General features: G+C 45.9%; 1 protein-coding gene across 1 annotated transcript in view; it reads left to right on the top strand.

Moving 5' to 3' along the window:
- LOC115100114 (bestrophin-4-like) overlaps positions 1-23151 on the top strand; it is a 33817-nt gene extending 10666 nt beyond the window's left edge. Inside the window, exons 4-9 of the mRNA XM_029618341.1 lie at positions 942-1096; positions 10738-10815; positions 13619-13771; positions 16422-16502; positions 20736-20890; positions 21930-23151. Of these exons, the coding sequence (XP_029474201.1) occupies positions 942-1096; positions 10738-10815; positions 13619-13771; positions 16422-16502; positions 20736-20890; positions 21930-22362 (1055 nt within the window). The 3' untranslated portion in view covers positions 22363-23151. The remainder of the gene's footprint in view (positions 1-941; positions 1097-10737; positions 10816-13618; positions 13772-16421; positions 16503-20735; positions 20891-21929) is intronic.
- Positions 23152-24350: the final 1199 nt, after the last annotated feature.

Genomic DNA, 24350 nt, shown 5'->3' with positions numbered 1-24350 from the left:
CCCTTTCTAACTCTCTAACACTGATATAGGGAGGCACTCTCTAACTCTCTCTGCCTTTAACACTGATAAAGGGAGGCCCTTTCTAACTCTCTAACACTGATATAGGGAGGCACTCTCTAACTCTCTCTGTCTCTAACTCTGATAAAGGGAGGCCCTCTCTAACTCTCTCTGTCTTTAACACTGATAAAGGGAGGCCCTTTCTAACTCTAACACTGATATAGGGAGGCCCTCTCTAACTCTCTCTGTCTTTAACACTGATAAAGGGAGGCCCTTTCTAACTCTCTAACACTGATATAGGGAGGCACTCTCTAACTCTCTCTGCCTTTAACACTGATAAAGGGAGGCCCTTTCTAACTCTAACACTGATATAGGGAGGCCCTCTCTAACTCTCTCTGCCTTTAACACTGATAAAGGGAGGCCCTTTCTAACTCTAACACTGATATAGGGAGGCCCTCTCTAACTCTCTCTGTCTTTAACACTGATAAAGGGAGGCCCTTTCTAACTCTCTAACACTGATATAGGGAGGCCCTCTCTAACTCTCTCTGCCTTTAACACTGATAAAGGGAGGCCCTTTCTAACTCTCTAACACTGATATAGGGAGGCCCTTTCTAACTCTCTAACACTGATATAGGGAGGCCCTCTCTAACTCTCTCTGTCTCTAACTCTGATAAAGGGAGGCCCTTTCTAACTCTCTCTGTCTCTAACACTGATATAGGGAGGCACTCTCTAACTCTCTCTGTCTCTAACTCTGATAAAGGGAGGCCCTTTCTAACTCTCTCTGTCTCTAACACTGATATAGGGAGGAACTCTCTAGCTTTTTCTGTCTCCAACTCTGATAAAGAGAGGCCCTCTCTAGCTGTCTCTCTAACACTGATAAAGGGAGGCCCTCTCTAGCTCTCTCTGTCTCTAACTCTGATAAAGATCTCCCCTTTTTTCTGCAGGGTTCATGACCCGGGATGAACTGAAGAAATTTGAAGGCCTATATTCAGATTTTAACAAGTACTGGATCCCCTGTGTCTGGTTCACCAACCTAGCAGCTCAGGCCCGGAGGGATGGACGTATCCGGGACGATGTTGCCCTGCGACTCCTCATGGATGTGAGTATCACCATGCAAAGGAAGGTCTTGAAACACTGCTTGCTCGTTGTGATGCATTACCCTTAGTAGATATATAGACTGGTCTGTGTGTGTCCCCTCCTGGGGCTCTGCTGAATGCTCCCTCTCTGTATTTCATCCATCGTTTCTATTAATGATCTTGGTTCGGATCGCTGAGACCAGTTTCCATGGGTTTCTAGGGTATAAAACAGATACTGCTCTCATGCAAGGCGATCCAAGCAACCAGCATGCAACTGAGCTAGTGCTGAGTAATGGAGTCTGTCAGCCTGCACAGTGGGAGTGTGAATGGATTGTTTTTCATTTAGAAGACTGAGGACCTGGTGCATCCCGCTCACCCATTAAGAACCGTTGGCGGTCAGTGCCATAGGAAGTGGGACCCTTTTCTTCTCCCACCCTTGGGAAGGAACCTCTGTTAGAACCCATCGTGCGATTACCAAGAAGCAAGTGTGGGAATATAGAGGCAGGAGAGGCTGGCCAGTGGTAATATAATATTTATTATAATCCTGTATATAGACAAAGCACAAACTTAGAACCTAGGGTAAAGGCAGTTCAACACAGAAATGTCTTTCTATATCTAGCTAGCAGAATGAATAGGATATTCTCTCACCCAAGTCATCTGGTTCTCTACTTGTTGCGTCCGTCGGTCTTCGACAGCTTCGCCCCGCTTGCCTCACCTTATTCTCAGCTCCTCCCGCTTACCTGGGAAAGATGGCTACAGCAGCATCGACAAGCCAACCTCTCTGGCGTCCCTGGAACGGCTATGGTCAGCCTCCTGCCATTGCTCCTCCCAGGTACCTACTAGGTGCGCGCGCACAACCCATGTCTTTGTACCACCCTTGGCACGAACCTCGAGGACGTTCCCTCATGCTGATGTCATGCCATCCAAGTATATTACCTTCACAGATTTGCTAGCTCGTTGAGTTAGCAAGGACTCAAATCCGTTCCTGTCTACGCTACTCTGCCACTTCTATGTTGCCGCAGGAAGCTCGCTCTCTCTGCCCTTCGGGGTAATCGCTAACCTGGGTACCCATTCCTCAAGGGCCCACTGCTTTCTTTCAGGTGCCTTACAGGGATCAGGTACTCACTCCTCGAGGGCCTGCTCTCCCTGCCTCGGTACCTGTACCTTCTTCTACAACCTGGTGGAATCGCATTCTACAGCAAACACCTAGTGAGTACTCTAACTCTCAGTCTATCTCATCCACAGTATCTCCTTGCTGGGAGACCTGCTGCAGAACCTCCTGACGTCATCAAGGAGAGAAGGGCTCCCTCTGCCGAGGTCCCTGAGACTGCAACTACTGACTATCTCACTACTGCCACCTGGTGGCTCTCTTCAAGCTGTCTAAATAAAGAACTTTACTGTGTTTTGTGTGTACAAGTCTAGTCCAGTGCTGTGGCTCCTCACGGGGCTCCTCCCCGTGGGCGTGGTCATCTCCACAGCACCCAAGGATCCACAAAACACACGTTATCATAACAGATTGCTAACTCCATGGATCTGGCTCAGCTCACTGCGTTGCAGGCCATTCCAGGCCTGGCCCAGGGGATCTCTGAACAGCAGACTGCGCTGGAAGGACTGACCGCTGCATTTAATCTACTACACACACAGATGAACTCGCCTTCCACCTCAGGTAAAGAAGCTAAACCGTCTGAGGTGACGGTCAAGACTACGGTGCCTCTAGCAGCTCCCACCATCTTTTCGGGAGAAGTATGGAGATGCAGAGACTTCATTAACCAGTGCTGCATGCACTTTGCAGTACAACCTGGACACTTTCCCACAGCCTATGCCAAAAATACCTACATTCTATCATATCTAGACGGACGAGCATTGTCTTGGGCCTCTTCACTGTGGGAGCGCGAGGATCCAATCCTTCATGACCTTGAAGGATTTCTCGAACTGTTTAAGTCAGTTTTCGACGATCCTGCCCGGTATACCATTGCAGGATCTTCTTTGGTTCACCTGAAGCAATGGAACAAACCACTAGCTGACTTCGCTATCGAATTTAAGACACTGGCATCTGAATTATCCTGGGACCCCGAGATGCCTGAAGATCCTCTTCTTTGAATGACTGAACTCTCATCTGAAAGACAAACTCACCGCTCGCGAGATGCCTGAGACCTTGGCTGAACTAGTGAAATTGGCAACAAGAATCGATCGCCGACTTTGCGACAAGGTTCAAGAGACCAAGACTCCCAGGAGACCCTTTTTGAGCGAGGTTCGAGTTAAGTCCACACCCAGGCCTGCTCCTCCGGTCCCAGCAGCCGGCGAAGAAGAACCTATGCAGTTAGGCCGCAGCCATCTGACCTCAAAAGAGATAACACGGAAGAAATTGGGGCTGTGTTTGTACTGTGGACAAGCTGGTTATGCTGTCCAAAATTGCCCTATATGTCCAGGAAACTGGCAGACCTAAGTCCTGCAGGAGGACTCTTCTTAGGTCTCACCACTCCTTCTCCTCTGCTTTCTCTTCCTGTATCCTTGATCTGCGGACCTTTAGAGTACCAGACTCTTGCCCTAGTGGACTCCAGGGCAGGAGGCAATTTCATTCTACAACGATTAGTGGACCACCTATGGATCCCCACTTCCACTATGAAGCCTCCACTACTTCTTTCGTCCATCCATGGAGAGCCCTTACCAGATGAAGTAACACTATGCACCGAACCAGTGTGTCTACGGACCGGTGCCTTCCATTCTGAGACCATCTCCTTCTTTGTTTTAGAGAAGGCCATGCACCCTATAATACTGGGGTTACCTTGGCTGCAGCAGCATATGCCTCAATTCAATTGGGCTACACTGGAACTGTCTAGATGGGGCCCAGACTGCCATGATAAATGCTTGAAGGAGGTAGTTCCGTTACCCTGTATGCCTACTACCCCAGTGATGCCAGGGCAAAGAAAGGATACGATGCTCATCACTGCAAGGCTCCAGACTTCAAGCCTGGTGATAAAGTCTGGCTTTCCACGAAGCACTTAAGACTTAAACTGCCTTCAACTCGCTTCACTCCTCGCTTCGTTGGACCATTTCCTATTCTCCGACAACTGGGCAATCTCACTTACAGTCTGAAGCTACCATCTACTTTAAAGATCCACAATGCATTCCACGTCTCACTGTTGAAGCCATTGATCCTTAGTGAGTTCTCCAACAAGGTACCAGTAGCTACACCTATAGATGCAGAAGAAGACATCGAATACAAAGTAGATGCAGTTCTCGATGTAAGAAGATGAGGCAGAGTATGGGAATACCTTCTGTCATGGGAAGGGTATGGCCCTGAAGAAAACTCTTGGACACCAATGTCTAATATCCTGGATAAAGAGATGCTACAGGACTTTCATCACTTGCATCCTCAAAAACCAAGACCTGGTAGGAAGCAGCGTGGACGCCCTTTGAAGGGGGGTACTGTTGCGTCCGTTGGTCTTCGACGGCTTCGCCCCACTTGCCTCACCTCATTCTTGGCTCCTCCTGCTTACCGGGAAAGATGGCTACCGCAACGTCGACAAGCTGGGTGTCCCCAGAACGGCTATGGTGCAGTCTCCCGCCATTGCTCCTCCCAGGTACCTACTAGGGTGCGTGCGCGCGCGCAACCCACGTCTTTGTATCACCCTTGGTGCGAACCTTGAGGGCGTTCCCTCATGCTGATGTCTCGCCATCTGGGTATATTACCTTCACTCATTTGCTAGCTCATTGAGTTAGCAAGAACTCGAATTTGTTCTCGTCTATGCTACTCTGCCGCTTCCGCGCTGCCGCTGGAAGCTCTCTCTCTCTGCCCTTCGGGGTAATCACTAACCTGGGTACCTGGTCCTCGGGGGCCCTTTGCTTTATTTCAGGTGCCTTACAGGGAACAGGTACTCACTCCTCGAGGGCCTGCTCTTCCTGCCTCGGTGCCTGTACCTTCTACAACATACTTGGTGGAATCACATAACAACAGCTAACACCTAGTGAGTACTCTAACTCTCAGTCTATCTCATCCACAGTATCTCCTCATTGGGAGACCTGCTGTGGAACCTCTTGACGTCATCTAGGAGAGAAGAGCTCCCTCTGCCGAGGTCTCTGAGAATACAACCACAGACTGCCTCACTACTACCACCTCTGGTGGCTCTCTTCAAGCTGTCTAAATAAAGAACTTTACTGTGTTTTGTGTGTACAAGTCTAGCCCAGTACTGTGACTCCTCACGGGGCTCCTCCCCGTGGGCATGGTCATCTCCACAGCACCCAAGGATCCACAAAACACACGTTATCATAACACTACTTTGGCCAGAAGGAAAGGAAACAAGACTACCAGTGCTCAGGCCTGGTCTTTTGCTGTTCCAGATGCTGCTGCTGTTCTGTGTTGTTGTTTCTTGGCTTTGCTGATGTCTTTATAGTCCTTGCACATAGATGGGTAGAATTCCATATATGATCTTTATATGTGTAGATCTGAAGTTTTCTCCCTTTACAATTATAGTTGCACTTGTCAGTAGAGACCGGAGCTGGTTTAGTAGTTGGAGCAGTAGTTGGATCAATAACTGGATCAGTAGCTGGTTCAGTAGTTGGATCAGTAGCTGGATCATTAGCTGGTTCCGTAGTTGGTTCAGTAGCTGGATCAGTATTTGGATCAGTAGTTGGATCAGTAGTTGGACTTAGTAGCTGGATCAGTAGTTGGATCAGTAGCCGGGTCAGTAACTGGATCAGTAGTCGGATCAGTAGCTGGATCAGTAGTCGGATCAATAGCTGGTTCAGTAGTCGGATCAGTAGCTGGTTCAGTAGTTGGATCAGTAGCTGGTCCAGTAGCTGGATCAGTAGATGGATCAGTAGTTGGATCAGTAGTTGGATCAGTAGCTGGTTCAGTAGTTGGATCAGTAGTTGAATCAGTAGTTGGATCAGTAGCTGTTCAGTAGTTGAATCAGTAGTTAGATCAGTAGTTGGATCAGTAGCTGGTTCAGTAGCTGGATCAGTAGCTGGATCAGTAGATGGATCAGTAGTTGGATCAGTAGCTGGATCAGTAGCTGGTCAGTAGTTGGATCAGTAGTTGGATCAGTAGTTGGTTCAGTAGTTGGATCAGTAGCTGGTTCAGTAGTTGAATCAGTAGTTAGATCAGTAGTTGGATCAGTAGCTGGTTCAGTAGTTGGATCAGTAGCTGGATCAGTAGCTGGTTCAGTAGTTGGATCAGTAGTTGGATCAGTAGCTGGATCAGTAGCTGGTTCAGTAGTTGGTTCAGTAGTTGGATCAATAATTGGTTCAGTAGTTGGATCAGTAGCTGGTTCAGTAGTTGGATAAGTAGTTGGTTCAGTAGCTGGATCAGTAGTTGGATCAGTAGCTGGTTCAGTAGTTGGACTTAGTAGCTGGTTCAGTAGTTGGTTCAGTAGTTGGATCAGTAGCTGGGTCAGTAGCTGGATCAGTAGTTGGTTCAGTAGTCGGATCAATAGCTGGTTCAGTAGTTGGATCAGTAGTCGGATCAATAGCTGGATCAGTAGCTGGATCAGTAGCTGGATCAATAGCTGGTTCAGTAGTTGGATCAGTATCTGGTTCAGTAGTTGGATCAGTAGATGGATCAGTAGTTGGATCATTAGCTGGTTCAGTAGTTGGATCAGTAGCTGGTTCAGTAGTTGGATCAGTATTTAAATCAGTAGTTGGATCAGTAGCTGGTTCAGTAGTTAGATCAGTAGCTGGATCAGTAGTTGGATCAGTAGCTGGTTCAGTGGTTGGTTCAGTAGCTGGATCAGTAGTTGGATCAGTAGCTGGTTCAGTAGTTGGATCAGTGGTTGGTTCAGTAGTTGGATCAGTGGTTGGTTCAGTAGTTGGATCTGTAGCTGGTTCAGTAGTTGGATCAATAACTGGTTCAGTAGTTGGATCAGTAGCTGGATCAGCAGTTGGATCAATAACTGGTTCAGTTGTTGGATCAATAACTGGTTCAGTAGTTGGATCAGTAACTGGTATTTGCTTGCAGGAAAGAGGGGATAGAGGACTCTCCATACATAGGTGGGAGAAACATCTCTTGCTTGAGTTGATCATGTGGCTTGTTAGCATGCTGGAAGGGCATGCTCCCTGTTCCATGCTAAATGGTCATGAAGTAACGACTTTGTTGCTGGGCATAATCTATTTTCTTCTCTGGGAAGTAACAGCCTTCATGACGTTGTCCAGAAGACACTGCACTGACTGGGCCTCACTACTAACGCTGTGCCGATGCTTGTGTCCACCCCAGCGCTACACTAACCTTGAAGCCTGCGCATGGAGGTGGCGGGGGATGGGGCAGAAGGATCCTCAAGAGCCCTCCCTTCATCCCAGCCTTGCTGCTCCTGCTAGGAATCGGGACCCGAGCTCTTTTGAATGTGTAGACAGTTTTAGTGCAGTGACGGAAGTGTTGGACTGTACAGTTCATTTATTTTAAGATGTACTGTATCGTAACAAAATAAAGGTATCTGCTTGTTTCTATGTTCCTTCTTTCTGGTATTTTTATTTATTTAAAGCATTTCCATGCCACAACTCAGAAAGGTGTATAAATGATAAAGGGATGGGAGAGGCCTTGTTTAAGGCAGTTTGTACAACTAGGAGACATCCTCCTCTCTGCCACCCTCCCAAGCTGCAGTCTGGCAGTGCAAGGCTAGGAGAGAACAGACGCTCGTGATCCCTGGATTTCCACTCTGAACCGAGAGCCCACAGGGAAGAAAGAGCCAACAAGGAACCATGAGCCTGTACTGCCTCACAGCCAGACCTCAGCCGTGGCCGGAGGTAGGAGTGGAGGGGATTAAGCGGTGCCAGACCTCAGCCGGGCTGGAGGTAGGAGGGGAGGGGATTAAGCGGTGCCAGACCTCAGCCGTGGCCGGAGGTAGGAGTGGAGGGGATTAAGCGGTGCCAGACCTCAGCCGGGCTGGAGGTAGGAGGGGAGGGGATTAAGCGGTGCCAGACCTCAGCCGTGGCCGGAGGTAGGAGGGGAGGGGATGCTGGAGCAGGAGGTTATAGAGTGCAAAGGCATAATGGTTGATGTAGGGTGGGTGAACTGGAGGCATGGGGAGAGAGCAGATGTGCATGTGGCCCTATGTTTTACTTCCGGAGTGGGCAGGGTTCTTCATTAGGGTGCGACTTCATTAAACTGGTCTGTCGCCATGATACCATATCGAAAATGTTTAATGAAGTCGCACCCTGATGAAGAACCTTTGGTTCGAAACATGGACCTGTGTCGGGGCTTGAAGAAGATGGGCGTTCAGTGAGAGACTTTCGTACAAACTTGGCGTTTCATTGATACAACTGGATGTATATGAGGTGTTGCTTTTACCTTCTTTTGAATAACGAGAATTATTTTAAATACATATATACCTTAAATACATATATACCTTAAATACATATATACATATGTATTTAAGGTATGTTTTACCTTAAATACATACCTTAAATACATATATACATATGTATTTAAGGTATATTTATACATATACACTCCTATAGAAATAGGACATATACACTCCTATACACATATGCACATATACACTCCTATAGAAATAACCGCCAGTTCTTATTTACTTAACCCTATTCTGTAGACGTAAACTTTTCATGAAGACTGTAATCTGTAAACACCTGTATTTATTATAAGAATTTGTATTTACTATTTATATTTATTATTTAGCCATTAACATTGTTCTGTTACCACTTGGTACTATTTCTCTCCTTTACCTCAAACTCTAAGTTCCTACTAAGTTAGCCATGTTATTTATACCCAATTGTTGGATGTAATTGTATATTTGTTTAATTGTTCAATCTGTTTGATGTAATTTTCTGTTCCTTGTTCTGTGTAAACCGAAGTGGTATGCACAAGTGCATGAACTCCGGTATATAAAAGCCTTTAAATAAATAAATAAATAAATAAATATATACATATGTATAAATACATAAATACATACCTTAAATTCATATATACCTTAAATATATACCTTAAATACATATATACCTTAGACAAAAGGCTGAACCTCAAAGAATTTGTCAAGAACACAACGAAAGAATGCTATTATAAACTACATATTCTGAAAAAGCTGAAACCTCTCCTGCATTTTCAGGACTTCAGAACAGTCCTCCAAACAATTCTATTTTCCAAAATCGATTACTGCAACTCTCTGCTTATAGACCTTCCAACCATTACCACAAAACCTCTACAAATGTTGCAGAACTCCGCCGCAAGGATTCTTACTAACACCAGCAGAAGTGAACACATAACACCCATACTAAAACACTTACACTGGCTCCCCATCAGATCCAGAATCATTTTCAAAGTGCTAACTATAACACACAAGAACATCCATTCACAAACGTCGCTAGATCTAAGCCTTCCACTTCACCTACACGAGTCTTCACGACCAATCATTAACAGATACTTAGGCACCTTACACGTACCTTCAGCCAAGTCCTCACTCAAGAAACGTGCATTCTCGACTGCCAGCCCCCTTCATTGGAATGCCCTCCCCACGGACATTCGCCTCGAAACGTGTACTCGAACATTCAAAAAGAAACTCAAGACCTGGCTCTTTACAAAAGCCTACACTTAAAGGTCTAGCTCAGAACCACATCCCAGAACTTGAATCATTCTCGCTTTTATAATCATATCAAACAACTCCTAATTTTTATCCTTGGTCTCACAATTCCAATCATTAAATATTTGAGCATGCTACACCAATACCTCTTAATCCAGATGTAACCTCAGTTTTTGAAGTCTTCACTCCTAAAGAAATAACCGCCAGTTCTTATTTACTTAACCCTATTCTGTAGACGTAAACTTTTCATGAAGACTGTAATCTGTAAGCACCTGTATTTATTATAAGAATTTGTATTTACTATTTATATTTATTATTTAGCTATTAACATTGTTCTGTTACCACTTGGTACTATCTCTCTCCTTTACCTCAAACTCCAAGTTCCTACTAAGTTAGCCATGTTATTTATACCCAATCGTTGGATGTAATTGTATATTTGTTTAATTGTTCAATCTGATGTAATTTTCTGATCCTTGTTCTGTGTAAACCGAAGTGGTATGCACTAGTGCATGAACTCCGGTATATAAAAGCCTTTAAATAAATAAATAAATAAAATAAAAAACAAATGAAAGGAAGATCACCACTGGGACACTGATAATAGACTTGGACACTTGTGCTGGATTTCTGCCTTATTTATTTATTTATTTGTTGAGTTTTCGGTAGAGCCATCATAACAGTTTACAAAAATATACATTTTTCTTAGCAGTTGATGATTATGTCTAATCATCGGTCTTTGTGTACGGTTAAAACCGTCACTTTGATGACGCCTAGCATGATGGTCTAAAATACTTAAAAAGATTATTATTCTTTACTATTATAAGGTTGTGGTGGATTAAGTTCTCATGCTATTTGATACCCGCTCACCTTGATTTTATTTTCGAGGTCATTTTTGGGTGCCGGCGAGACATGGTAGTGAAATTCCAGAATGCATGGGCTTCTTGGTGGAGGAGAAAGCTGGAGCAGTGGAGGCCCGCCTAGCATGCACATCCACTGCGGCTGCCCCGAAAACCTGGCCAGGCCTGGGTTGGGCACCACTGAGCTCGAGTACCTGGGCAGTTTTTCTCTCTCCTCTCCTTCTGTTTCTGTCCATTTGCTGATGGGCCTCTGAGGTTTGCTTGTGTTTCTCTTGCTGGCAGGAGCTGAACAACTATCGGGCCAAGTGCAGCATGCTGTTTCACTATGACTGGATCAGCATCCCGCTGGTTTACACACAGGTGAGTGCAGCCCCCAGAAACACCTGGATGCATGCACCAGGGACTCTCCATCCCCTCTCCCCAGTGAATCCAGATGGAAGAGAGCTGGAACTCAGCAGGGCTGGAGCCTACACCCCCCTCTTCCCCCAGCCCATGTGAATTTCATGGGACTTTATCCTGGACAGGTCTTTGGGAGCTAGAAAGCAACTGATCCTGATTTAGTGCTGTGGGAGGAGGATTCGTCGGAGCTCACCTTCAGCAGGGTGGACCCCTGGCTTGGCTTTTATGCTGATTACAGAAAGATAGGTGAGGAATACGGAGAAGGACATTTCTCATTCCACCCTGGCAAGAGAGGATGAAATTGCTGTGGAACATATTTCCTATGGCCTGATCTCCACTCTCTCTACAGGATGGAAATGAAGAAATTAAATATACCTACAGTTAACATTTCCACATGGGGGGTAACCTGCAGGGAGGGACAGTGCTACCTTTAACAAAAAGATATGGGGTAACGTGCACGGAGCGGCAGTTACTGCCCTTAACAGAAACATGGGGGTAACCTGCAAAGAGCGGCAGTTACTGCCCTTAACAGAAACATGGGGGTAACCTGCACAGAGCAGCAGTTACTGCCCTTAACAGAAACATGGGGGTAACCTGCACAGAGCAGCAGTTACTGCCCTTAACAGAAACATGGGGGTAACCTGCACAGAGCAGCAGTTACTGCCCTTAACAGAAACATGGGGGTAACTTGCACGGAGCGGCAGTTACTACCCTTAACAGTAACATGGGGATAACCTGCACGGAGCGGCAGTTACTACCCTTAACAGAAGACATGGGGGTAACCTGCATGGTGCAGCAGTTACTACCCTTAACAGTAACATGGGGGTAACCTGCAGGGAGCGGCAGTTACTACCCTTAACAGAAACATGGGGGTAACCTGCACGGAGCGGCAGTTACTGACCTTAACAGTAACATGGGGGTAACCTGCAGGGAGCGGCAGTTACTACCCTTAACAGAAACATGGGGGTAACCTGCACGGAGCGGCAGTTACTGCCCTTAACAGAAACATGGAGGTAACCTGCACAGAGCGGCAGTTACTGCCCTTAACAGAAACATGGGAGTAACCTGCAGGGAGCGGCAGTTACTACCCTTAACAAAACGACATGGTGTAACCTACACGGAGGGGCAGTTATTGCCCTAAGCAACTTATTGGGTGCACTGGATGGAGGATCTGTGTCATTTTGTAATGATGGCAGCATGTTTCCATATTCTGGTTTTCTTTGCTACAGTTTTAATTTGCAGCGAATCTGTGTGGGTGAAGAGTGACACCTTGAGGTGAGAGTGGGACAGTGCACATTTTCATTCCCATTCGTTATTATTTTGGATTTAGCTCTCGCTGTTTTCGTTGGTAGTTCAAGGAGAGTTACATTCAGGTACTATTGGTATTTCCATGCCCCAGACGGGGCTTTACAATCTAAGAGGCCGATGTAATAAGGTGTATAGTAAAACTGCGCTGAAATTAAGTGTTCAGTTCAAAAAAACCAACAACTTTTAAACATTGTCAAGCAAATAATCAGTACATAGCAAATTTAGACTTGCAAATCATTGACATAAAAAATGCAGCACAGAGGGCCAGATTTTCAAAGGGATATGCGCGTTCCCCCTGCACCCACCAAGCCTATCTTGAGTAGGCTCGGCGGCGCGCGCAAGCCCCGGGATAAACGTAAGTCCCGGGGCTTTCCTGGGGGGGGGGGGGGGGTGTTGCGGTGGCGCGTCATTTGGGGGCGTGGCTGCGGGCATGGTTCCAGCCCGGGGGCATTTCAGGGGTGTGGCTGAGGCCTTCGAAATGGCTTACGGGCCTGGGGATCGCGCGCCGGCGGCCGGCCCGCGCAAGTTACGCCTGCTTTGGGCAGGCGTAACTTGTACAACAAGAGGAGGGGGGTTTAGATAGGGCTGGGGGGTGGGCTACGTAGGGGAAGGGAAGGTGGGGGGAGGCGGAAGGAAAGTTCCCTCCAAGGCCGCTCCGATTTCGGAGCGGCCTCAGAGGGAACGGAGGCAGGCTGCGCGCCGACACCGGATTTTAATGGATACGCGCGGTTACACGCGTATCCATTAAAATCCCGCGTACTCTTGTTTGCGCCTGGTGCGCGAACAAAAGTACATGTGGGCGCAGATTTATAAAATCTACCGCAGAATGCATAACATATATGTGCCTGGTGGCATGGGTGTGAGCCCTCGTTGCTGTGGCATAGTTGACGCAGCCTTGTAGGTGAATCTTCGAGGCCTATGCCAGCCCCCGAGGTGGGACAGACTGGAGATTCACCTATACCAGCTGCCTCCTCTACAGGTTGAGTCCTTCGGTTTTGGCGGTCAGGTAAGCAAACGTCCAAGGGCACATCGGAGTTACGGCAGGCGGTAGGCTTGAGGAGTCAAAGGCAGGCCAAGGTCAGGGCAGGCTGCGGACAGATGTGGTCAGGTGCAAGCAAGAGGTCAGGTCCAGGCAAGATCCAGAAGGCAGGCTAAGGGTAGATGACACTGGACGAGAGACAGGACGAGCAGGCTGGATGAGGTGTAAGGAGACGCAGGAGTAGCCTGCACTGCAGGTACCGGAGACTCGTTGCTGAGCAAAGTTCCTTATACACCCAGCTAAATCATCCGCCGGTGCTTACAGCTTTATCCCAGAGAATGGAAACCGGCACACCCCCAAACCATGTGCGGTGTCTGCAACTATGAAATTAGCGTCTGGATTTTGATTGAGAAATACTAATAAATGAAACGTAATGTACACAGTAAGAGGCTCTCGCCTATGCTTCTCTTTCACCAGGTAGTCACTATTGCTGTGTATTCCTTCTTTGCCTTCTGTCTGATTGGCCGTCAGTTCCTGGATCCGAAGCAGGGCTACAAGGGCCACGATCTGGACATGTACGTTCCCATCTTCACCCTGCTGCAGTTCTTCTTTTACTCAGGTTGGCTGAAGGTGAGAAGGCCCTTTACTCCTCTGGCCTCCGACACTGCAAGTGAGCTGACAGGGCACAGGCACTGGGGAAACATTCATTGCATGGAGGGAGGGAGGCAGGGCCAGCTTCAGAGAGGAGCAGCAAGCGATCGGTCTACGCAGTGCTGTACACGTCTCTGAGACAGAGCAATGGCCCATCCATCTCAGTCTGGCTCAGAGCCTGCAAAGGAAAGCCCGTTCCTTGCTGCTTACGCCGCCCACGTGAATCTGCTTAATAACTATTGCTGGATCATGCTCCAGAAACTTGCTCAAAACCGGTTTCAAACTCAGCCCTTCTACTAGTCTTCAGCGCATCCTCTGGCAGCTAATTCCACTGCTTAGTTGTTCATTGTGACAGGAAAATTGTTTTGAAATCTGCTACTACTCACTTTCATGGAATGGAATATCTTCTCGTGCTAGAACTGGACAATAAGGTAGATAACTGTTTCTTATTAATGTGCTCCACTCCACTCATATCTTCCTTCAAGGCATTTCAAAGTACATTACATTCAGGCATTTCCTTATCCCCAGAGGGTTCACAATCTATGGTGCTCATTCACTAAGCCATGCTAGGCTGGTCTAAGATAAGGTTAACACGAGGTATCTGAAATACCTCCTATTTTTTCAGCCCTGGCACACTGCGGATTTCAATGAGCTCATTAGCATGCACGTTATAAAAAAAGGGGTTATGCAATTAAATAATATGAGTAAAGTTACGGGCAAATAGTCCTGCTTCTGGAGTTATTTGTTCCACCACTAAAGCTTATAATTATTCCCCTAAGAGCTACACAAGAAAATAGTGCACAATTTCCTTCTTAACCTGATCTATCACATCCGAATTCTCAAGAAACGTAGAGTGAACGTAGAGTTTAAGTGCCAAATCAGATTCAGAAGATTTACAGCCTCCCAGTTTAAAATCAGAGAGATTCTGGCAAGAGCATATTCTATGCTATAGATTTCTGCTTGAGTTGCTGAATGCATCTGCATTTAGGATACCAAGAAACAGAGCTAAGCTAGCAAATATTTAATGACGCAAGGAGAGAAATGCATAGAGGTTAGTGCAAAACTCTTTGTTAATTTATACGAAAGCAGTAGTTTAGCTTTGATTGTGGCCCCCCTTGAAAATGATCTGCATTTTTCCACCTATTGTCTCTGCAGGTAATTTTTCTGCCTCCATCAATGAGTACTCAGCTTTAAATAATCCAAACTAGTCCGATGTTGGATCCCCCGTCCCTGGCTCTTCACAAGGCCGGGGAAATATCTCTTTTTTCCCCAAAGCCCTGGAGCTCATTGAAATGCCTTAGTTTCTTGCCCTCAGTATCTGCAGCTATCAGATGCAAGCCCCCCGCCTCTTTTCCTCTCTCCCTCATGGCCTTTAGTAATGGGTTCCCCACGTAAATAGTGATTTTGCTTGGATCTGAGTATTTGCTCCGGAAAGCTGGTCAGGAAATGTATTTAGTCCAATAAAAGGTCTTGTGCTATACTTTCCTTGACCTGTAGCTCCATGCACTGGGTCAGACTAACATAAGAACATAAGAAAATGCCATCCTGGGTCAGACCAAGGGTCCATCAAGCCCAGCATCCTGTTTCCAACAGAGGCCAAACCAGGCCATAAGAACCTGGCAAGTACCCAAAAACTAAGTCTATTCCATGAAACCATTGCTAATGGCAGTGGCTATTCTCTAAGTGAACTTAATAGCAGGTAATGGACTTCTCCTCCAAGAACTTATCCAATCCTTTTTAAACACAGCTATACTAACTGCACTAACCACATCCTCTGGCAACAAATTCCAGAGTTTAATCGTGCGTTGAGTAAAAAAGAACTTTCTCCAATTAGTTTTAAATGTGCCCCATGCTAACTTCATGGAGTGCTCATCCCTTTCCAAAAGAGCTTACAGACTGTACAGCATTATTGCTATTAAGCGGATGCAATTAGGCAGATAGCAACATTGGGGACATAAAATCACACAATGTCAATGGCAGAGCTAGGATTAGAACTAAGGCACAGGGAGATAAAGGGAGCAGTTTTCAAACTGCCCATGTACCTTTGCTTTGAACCAGTGTCAACACAGGTCACTTTCCTCCCTGACCTCAACAAACCCTCCTCTAAATGTGGCATAAAATACGCAAGCTGTACCACAACACAGGTACTTGTAAGCACATTGAGGGAGGGAAATTTCAGATGGCCGTTCATCATGGGGAAAATGCTTTTTTACCCATATAAATGGCTTTAAAAATTGCCCTCAGTGACTTCCCCAGGATCACAGGTAGAGTTGGGGCAGAGCCAGGATTAGAATTGAAGCTCAGGGGGTTAAAGTGACATGCTCAGGGTCACACAGAGAGTCGGTGATAGACCTGGGATTAGAATTAAAGATACAGGGAGATAAAGTGACTTGACCAGGGAATAGCTGACAAAGCTGGGATTGGAACTCAGGAGCTCTTGGCTCAGAGTTCTGTCTGCTGCCTATCTATGTGATCTCAGGCGTGTCATGCGTACATTTGCTGCCAGTTCAGGGCATTGTTAGTTGGTCTTATCTTGCTGACGTTTCCATCTATGCTGAGGATTCCGACTGAAATCTCTGCCAGAACCCTTCGTCAAACTTAACATCTTTTCCCTATCTCTTCTTGCCAGGTTGCAGAACAGATCATTAACCCGTTTGGAGAGGACGACGACGATTTTGAAACTAATAAATTGATAGACAGGAACTTGCAGGTATGACTCCTGACCCTGAGCGCCTCTCACAATCTATCTTACTTCCAAAAATAACCAACTTCTACAACACTTTATCTTTCTTATCAGTGGGGCACCACTAACATTCAGAGCACAATACAAGACTAATCTTCATGATAACAATGTGAGTACAGGAAATTAAATATGTGCAAGATCACAATGGTGGGATTGGAACCCAGATCTCCAAGTCAACAGCTCATAGAAACATGACGGCAGATAAAGACCACATCTGCTCCTCAGCTCTATAGTACCTACCTCTCCCCCAAAGATCCCTTGTGCTTTCTTGAATTCAAATACTGTCCTTGTCTCCAGCACCTCCACTGGGAGGGAGCTGTGAGGTCCCAGCAGGCCAGAGGCCTCTGTGGGTTTCACGGAGTCGATGGTCTTTCCTCCCAGCATCTTGGCCTGCGTTTCCTGCTGGCAGCCATCTTGTTTCCTATCTGGACAGGCTTCCAGTCAGCAGGCTGCCAGAGCTTGGTTTTCATTCTCCAGCCCCCTTGCTGGAGGCTTCACGTGTTTACTGCTGCATATTCCTCGCTTCCCTGGATCTGCTGATTTGACTCTAGGGTCCTTCGTTTTCAGTTTAAACTGATTTTCACCCATACATTCCCACATTTTTCCAAAAGTGATAATGTTAAAACCGATTTTCACCTTAAATTTAAGCTGATTAAAGAGCAGCTCCAGAGTCGCAGATGCTGTGCCTCAAGGCCTTTAGCAACTGCTGAAAGTCAGTACAGGCCAAAGCACCTGCAGCTTGCCCACCAATGCCACTGATATGGCCTTTCAAGTCCCACCTCCTCCAGGCAGTCAAGGAGCCTGCTGCTCAGTGCTGCCAGTGCAGCATTTCAAGCAGGCCCTGTGCACCTTCCCGACAGGCTCCCTGGCCCCACACAAAAGGCAGAAGCGCAGTGCTGCAGAGTGAGGGAGGCTCAGTACACATTCTGCTGAAGAAGTCTGGAGTCACCACCAGTAAGGAGGAACGCTATAGGGAGGTGGGGAAGAGAGAAATTCTCAGGTGTGGGGAGGACATGTTAAGAAGGGGATGAGGGTAGGGATAGGCATGGTGCTGCTCAATATTATTTTATTCTCCTGGCTTCTGTCTGCTAAACTCTGATATTTACCCAGAAATATAATGAGTCACATTTTTCCACTGATTTTCTCCTGTTTTTGTTCTTGTCATAATAAGCCCTGACAAATTACGAGCAAAAATATGGTCTTCCTGAGGTCGATATCCAGAACCAGTTAGCTGGCTAAGTGACACTGTCTGAATATTTGGCTGCGCTCAGCAGCTGACACTTAGCTGGCTATAAACGGTTAGCCGGATAAGTGAGGGGCAGGGGAGTCTTGCATAAACTCCAAAAATCATGAAAAATTCCAAGAGAACAACATTGGAGACAACTCAGACAGGTTGTGTACTGGAAGAGGCTTTCTCATCTCTCCTGGACTGCAGGCCATGAGGGGGTGGGACCTGGAGACCCCTGCTCGAAGCACACTGCTGCCAAACAAATCCATCTTCGGATCCATGAGGCCGGAAAAGCTCCTATTTCCTCATCGCTCTAAGCCAAGTCTGCACTGCCAGACTCATCTCTGATGCAACCTGCTTTTATAGAGGCTGGGGGGCTAGGCCATTCCAGCAATCTCACTCCACTGCCTATCCCTAACTCCTAGTCCAAGGGCCATACAGTGGCAATCCCAAGGGGCTACGTAGCCAGGTAAGTGCCAATATTCAGCCCTACGCAGCTTAGTTAGCTGGATAAGTCTAGGATAGATGTTTGGCTGTCCCATGGTTGGAGAAAGATAGCTAACAGATATAGGAAATTGACCACTGAAAAGAATCTTTCTATAAATCTGTTGCTAAGGAACTCTACTTTAGTAAAATCTTTTCTGGGACAGTCTAGTGAAGCGAGTAGTGATAGGTTCAGAGAAACATATAAAGAGGAAGGCAGAAATAATGCATATGTCACATCCAGGCTGCCCATCCCAGATTGCACAATTTCTGCATCATTTCTTTTTGGTGATGAGAAAATAACTTTATAGGAGAGGTCTATATTCACAGTCTAGATAGAAAAGTTAACTGCCTAACATTGGAGTTGTATAGTGCACCTTACAGTTAGTTGGCTAATTTTATCTGGGTAACTTTAGGATAGCTCTTTGGCCCAACTAGACTTAGCCAACTAATTCTTCCAGCTTACTCTGAATATCGGGGTTAGCCAGGTAACTTGGTCGGTTAACTCAGCTGCTCCATTACACCCCTGGAATGCCCATAACTTATCCGGCTAAATTCTAGCTTCCTAACTTATTAGCCAGCCAGAATGGACCAGGATATGTGTCCAAATATTGGAAATTTTGAGTTAGCCGGCTAAATGCTTTTGAATATGGACTTCCTCATGTCTGGACAAAGGTAGAAAGCAGAGATGGGAAAGTTTGCATTCTCGATTTGTGTTGGATTAAAGATGATGTTGGTTAACATGAGACCTACACCGTTTGACCCAATTTATTAAATATTTGATGAGGATAGTTTGGATTGGTCATGTAGGATTGTGTATGCCTCATTTTTGGAAGGGCTATTATCCAATGGTCTTACACCTCACCATTAATTGCTTATCTTGAAAATGCTTTGGATCTGTCCAAATAGGAAAGATACAGACCAAAAATGAATCTACCTTTCTTAATTAAGATCATTTCATAATCCTATAGTCTAATGGGAAGTTGGATAGTAGGCAGATGATATTTATTTCTTTAAAAGATATATGCGTTTATTGGATGGGGATTGCTCTGCTTTGTTGGTTTTTATTGATTTGTCAGGTGCTTTTAATCTAGTTGACCGGAAAGGGGAGGAAATATCTGGAGATTGTTTGGTTTTGTATCGGCTATCGGGCCTTTGGAGTGCAAAGGAAACAATCTATTTTAAAGGTTTCTCTGTTCTATTTAGTATTTGATCAATAAAAAGTTTAAACATTATCTAGTTGATCACTAATTGCTGATTCAGAGGTGTCAGGATCTTGGGATTAGGGTCAAAAGTCCATCAGTGGATTGTCTCCTTTTTAACTGATTGGTCCTAGGTAATTCGAATTGGGAAGAATTTTTCCTCTCCAAGGATGGTGAGATGTGGAGTTCCTCAAGCCCCCAATCTTTTGCCCCGTATAATATTCGTATATGTCATTTGGACAGGATTTTTCATGAGCTTTACCAGACATATTTATACTGACATCCAATTTTTAGTGTATATTTATTGGGATATGAGGCCATAACTTTTATAAATTCTTCTCTCGCACTTTTAGCAGACTGACTACTGGACAGTATATTTGCCTTAAATAAGGGTAAGACAGAGATCCTTTAAGTGGGAAATGCTACTGCAATGTTTTTTTTCCACTGTGGAGGATTATGTTATAACAGTATCACCTAACATAAAAAAATAATTCTAGGGCTATATTTGGAGTCTAGCCTTTTTATGGAATCACAGATTGGGGCAGTAGCACAAAGCATTTGTTTCCAAATTAAAATAGTTCACCAACTTTGACCATTTTTGGACCAAAAGGCATTGAAAATAGTGGTTTATGCATGGATAACTTGTGTTGGATTACTGCCACAATTTGTACGTAGGTCTGCGCAAGAACCTTACTCGTGGGCTGCAGCTGTTGCTACGTGGCACTTGGTTAGTCTTGGAAAAGTCAAGAAGAGTCTGAGTGACCCCCATGTTATACTCTTTACACTGCTTATCATGAGTTTAAAATACCCTCCAGATCATGAGGGGCTATGGCCTTAGATACTTGTGGGAGAAAATGTCTTGGTAGACTTCTGGACATAGAATCAGATCTTCTCAGGGTTTTCTATCGTCCAATGTTTTGGACCAGATGTACCTTAGGTGCTGTAATGATCAGAACTTTCCAATAATGGCTTCTCAACGTTGGAACAACCTACCTTGTGCTATAAGATCAGAACTAAACTATATTATATGGCATTTCAGGAAGAAGTTAAAACATGGCTGGTCTCCGAGAGAACTTAATTGAAGCAGTTGTTATTTTCTGTGCTAACTACTGGTGGGTGGCAGCTGTTTTAGACAGTAGCTGTTAGTTTGTGTTGTGTTTTTACATTGATTTTATGTATGTTGATTTCTAAACTACTTTTGTAGATTTTACTAATGATGCAGCACCTAACTGTTGAAATAAATAAGTAATTTATTGCCTTAAATATGTTTCTCCTCTGTGCCCTCAGGTGTCTCTGCTGTCTGTGGACGACCTGTACCAGAACCTTCCTCCCACCACGAAGGACAAATACTGGAACGAATCGACTGCTTTGCCACCTTACACTAGTGCCACAGCTGCTGAGACCCTCAAACCCTCCTTCCTGGGTTCCACCTTCGACATGCGGTGAGGTTGATAGCGCCGTGGCACATCTACCACGTGTAAAACTGGCATTGTAGGGTTTGGACAGGGCTGACACCTCACCCACGTCAACCCGAACAGCTGATCCAATCCTTGGTTTGCCCCATTACATGTACTGTCCAACTAGACGGCCTACTAGAATGGCAACCAAAATGAGAAAAGGCCATGGAACAGCTTTCCAATCAGGAAAGGCTAGAGGTTGCGTCTGTTTAGCTCGAAGAAGAGATGGCTGAGGAGATATGATGGAGGTCTACATCATAAAAGGACTTGAATGGGTAAATGGGAAATAGTTATTTACTCTCCCAGATAATAGAAAAAAGTTAGCCAGCAGCACATTTAAAACAAATCAGAGAAAATTATTTTTCACTCAATGCACAATTAAGCTCTGGAATTCATTGCCAGAGAAAGTGGTAAAGGCATTTAGTGTAGCTGTTTAAAAAAAAAGGTTTGGACAAGTTCCTGGAGCTGTCCATAAGCTGCTATTAATCATGCTGACAGGGAATAGCCACTGCTTATTACCTGCATTAGTAGCATGGGATCTATATATTTGGGTACTTGTTTCCTGGTTTGGCCACTGTTGGAAACAGGATGCTGGCTTTGATGGACCCTTGGTCTGCCCCAGTATAGCAATTTTTTCTCTTATTAAAAAGTCTGCCCCCTCTGCTACTTCTGACATCCTTACCTCCTGTAAGCCTCCCTTGTCAACATTACGGCAATACCCCATGGCCCGAGAACTACATTCAGTATAAGAGATTGTTCACAGCCATGAGCCCGCAGCTTGCTGTCCAGAAGTAGCACTCAGTGCACTCTCTACTGATAGCAATTGATTTGATGTTCCCAAATGCTGTGCTCAGGTTTGACTGCATGCTATCGGCAGGTATGAGGGTACTGCATAACCACGCAGAACTCTGAGAGCCCTGCCCTTACGTGGCAGCAAGAAAAGGCACTGAAGGATAGGTTATAGACGAGGCTTCCATTCCAGAAGGGAAAATCTAATGCAATTTTCTTTTCTTTTCGTCTGCAGAATGAGTGATGACCCAGATCAGAACCAGCAAATCAGCGCTATCCCTAACACCCCCAAAATCCATACTCCACTGCTGAATCGCTTCCTGACTGCGGCTGCCTCTCCTGCCATCAGCCTGAAGAACTTCGGCAAAAGTGAGCGGGTCCATCACCTGCTGCGCTTCCGAGGAGATAACATCCCCTCCCCAAACCCCAACTCCTCCTACAGCGATCAGGACCCCGAGTCAGTTGGACGCATCGAGGAGGAGGACACAGAAGATGAAAAAGAGAGCCAGGCCAGCGAGCCCATGACACCTCAAACCCACCTGAAGATCCCCCACCGGCTGGAGGCCTCAGAGCAGCAGAAAAAACGGGAGAGCTCAAAGGTGTCCCCTTTGGTGATCACAGTGACAGAGGCCTCCAGTGAAAATATAAACACTGAGCATAATGCCTAAAGAGTCACTCCTGGCCAGCACTTCCCACCCCTTCATCTTTGCCCTAAGTTCAGGAACAGTGTTAAGTCCCTCTCTCTGAGTTCCCCAATAACCCAGGATGAATCCCACTCAGGCCCATTCATTTATGGATTTTCATTTTTCCTGGTTCGCTCCCATTTTTCATACATTTCCTTGTTTCACAAGTGGACCAGACACTGGTTATGGTCCCAGCAGATGGTAAAATTAGGGTTGAAGAGACGCACTGTTTACTAGCAACCAGAAAAGGACTTTGATGAACACAAGTTCCGGTGAGCAACTTCATCCCATCAATACTGCTTTTGGACTCAAATCAGCTTCGCTTTTAGAGAAAGTTGTTGTTGAATCAGGCCTGTTGCTTGTACAAAATGATTAGAGTCCAGTTCCTGTGGCCATATTTGTCCTGAAAAAATCTCTTTGCAATACGATGTATGGAACCAGCACCAGAACTCTGAGCTTTCTTAGTGCATGGATGATGCTTGAGTTGGGTTAGTAAAATGTGGTACAGCCTGTAAGAAATCAGTAGGCAGCTGGAATTCAGAGCCATTATGGGCAGAGTGGGTTAGTAAAATGTGGTACAGCCTGTAAGAAATCAGTAGGCAGCTGGAATTCAGAGCCATTATGGGCAGAGTGGATGATTTAAAAAAAAAAAAAAGATGGTTTTGAGTTAAAAAATATTTTTTAAAATTTAAACTGGGATTTTATTTACAAAAATTCAATAAAATACTAAATGTCTCTCATTAAAAAATATAATTAAATGTCATCAACAGTTAAATAAAGCTACCTTTACAATCTCACAAAAATGAATTAATGGCTCTGTCACTCTTGTGCACATTTAGTTCCCTGTACGTACCCAGATCAGTCCAGAAGCCTGGATTTTGCCTCCCTCCAGCAGATGGAGACAGAGAAAGCTTTACTGACACTTAACAGGAGGTGGCTCCTGCAGTCCCTCACCATTTCTGGCTCCAGCAGATAGTGGAGGTGTAAAGGCTACAGTCAGAGATTTCAAAAAAAAGAAAAAGGAGACTGTAAGATTCAGGAGTGCTTGCCTCCCAGGGGTTTGTTAGTTCCTTCATTGCCGGACAGGGCAGAAAACTGAGGGTTGCGGTTCCCTCACCCTGAAAGACGGACTGAGCTTGTGGCCATTCTGCAAGCAAAGAATTTGTTTCATTGCCTATTAAAATGTCTTAAAAAAAAAAAAGTTATAGTACAAGAAAGGAAGAAATTAAAGGCCAGGTGTGTGAGTAGGAGTAGCCATGCTTTACCTCGGCTCTTCTGCTTAAGCGGTTGAGCAGCTCAGTTTTTACTCCCCGTTCCTCCGGCAGCTCTTCTTTTGTCGCAGTCTGCCGCTGGGTTTCATGCCGTGCGGTTCAGCCTGTGAAGACGCATACGCGAGTCTCACGCACAATAAATGCTCCTGGTGCCTCTGCGTTGGTGACTAAATCAGCTAGGCACCACGAGCCTGGGAAGCTCTCGTCAGCACGGGGGCCTGCGGATGATCCCTTCCTGCTAAGCACGGGAACTGGGGCCATCTTGTCCACGTTCAGGACTGCCGTGCAGGGCGATGGGGATTTCCCTCCTCCATTATCTCCAGTGGTGAGGAGCTCTGGGGGAGGTCCAGACAGTGATGGGCCTCCTTCAGGAAGTGAGGAGGATCCCCAGGAGGACTTGGATACCTCTTCTACATATTTTGTTCTATTATTACACAAAGCTTATAAGACCAGGAAAGCCGCAGTCCAGTGCAGGGCTGAGCAGGGGCCTTCAGTGAGGCCGGCAAAGAGACCCGGGCCTTCCAGGGTGGCACAGGCCATGAGGGTCCAGCAAGTCCTAGAGGCCCCAACGCTGATGACTGCTGCAGAGAGCTCGTCTGAAGCGGACGATCCATGAGTGCAAGACCCTCTGGGGGGTCGGATCCGGGTTTGGTGGATCAGGCGATGTTCAAGAACCCAGCTGAATACGGCGATAATCCCAAG

Source organism: Rhinatrema bivittatum, chromosome 10, assembly GCF_901001135.1.
Source record: "Rhinatrema bivittatum chromosome 10, aRhiBiv1.1, whole genome shotgun sequence".
Lineage (NCBI taxonomy): Eukaryota > Metazoa > Chordata > Amphibia > Gymnophiona > Rhinatrematidae > Rhinatrema > Rhinatrema bivittatum.
Note: the sequence above shows the minus strand (reverse complement) of the source record. Positions and strands in the feature narration are given on the sequence as shown.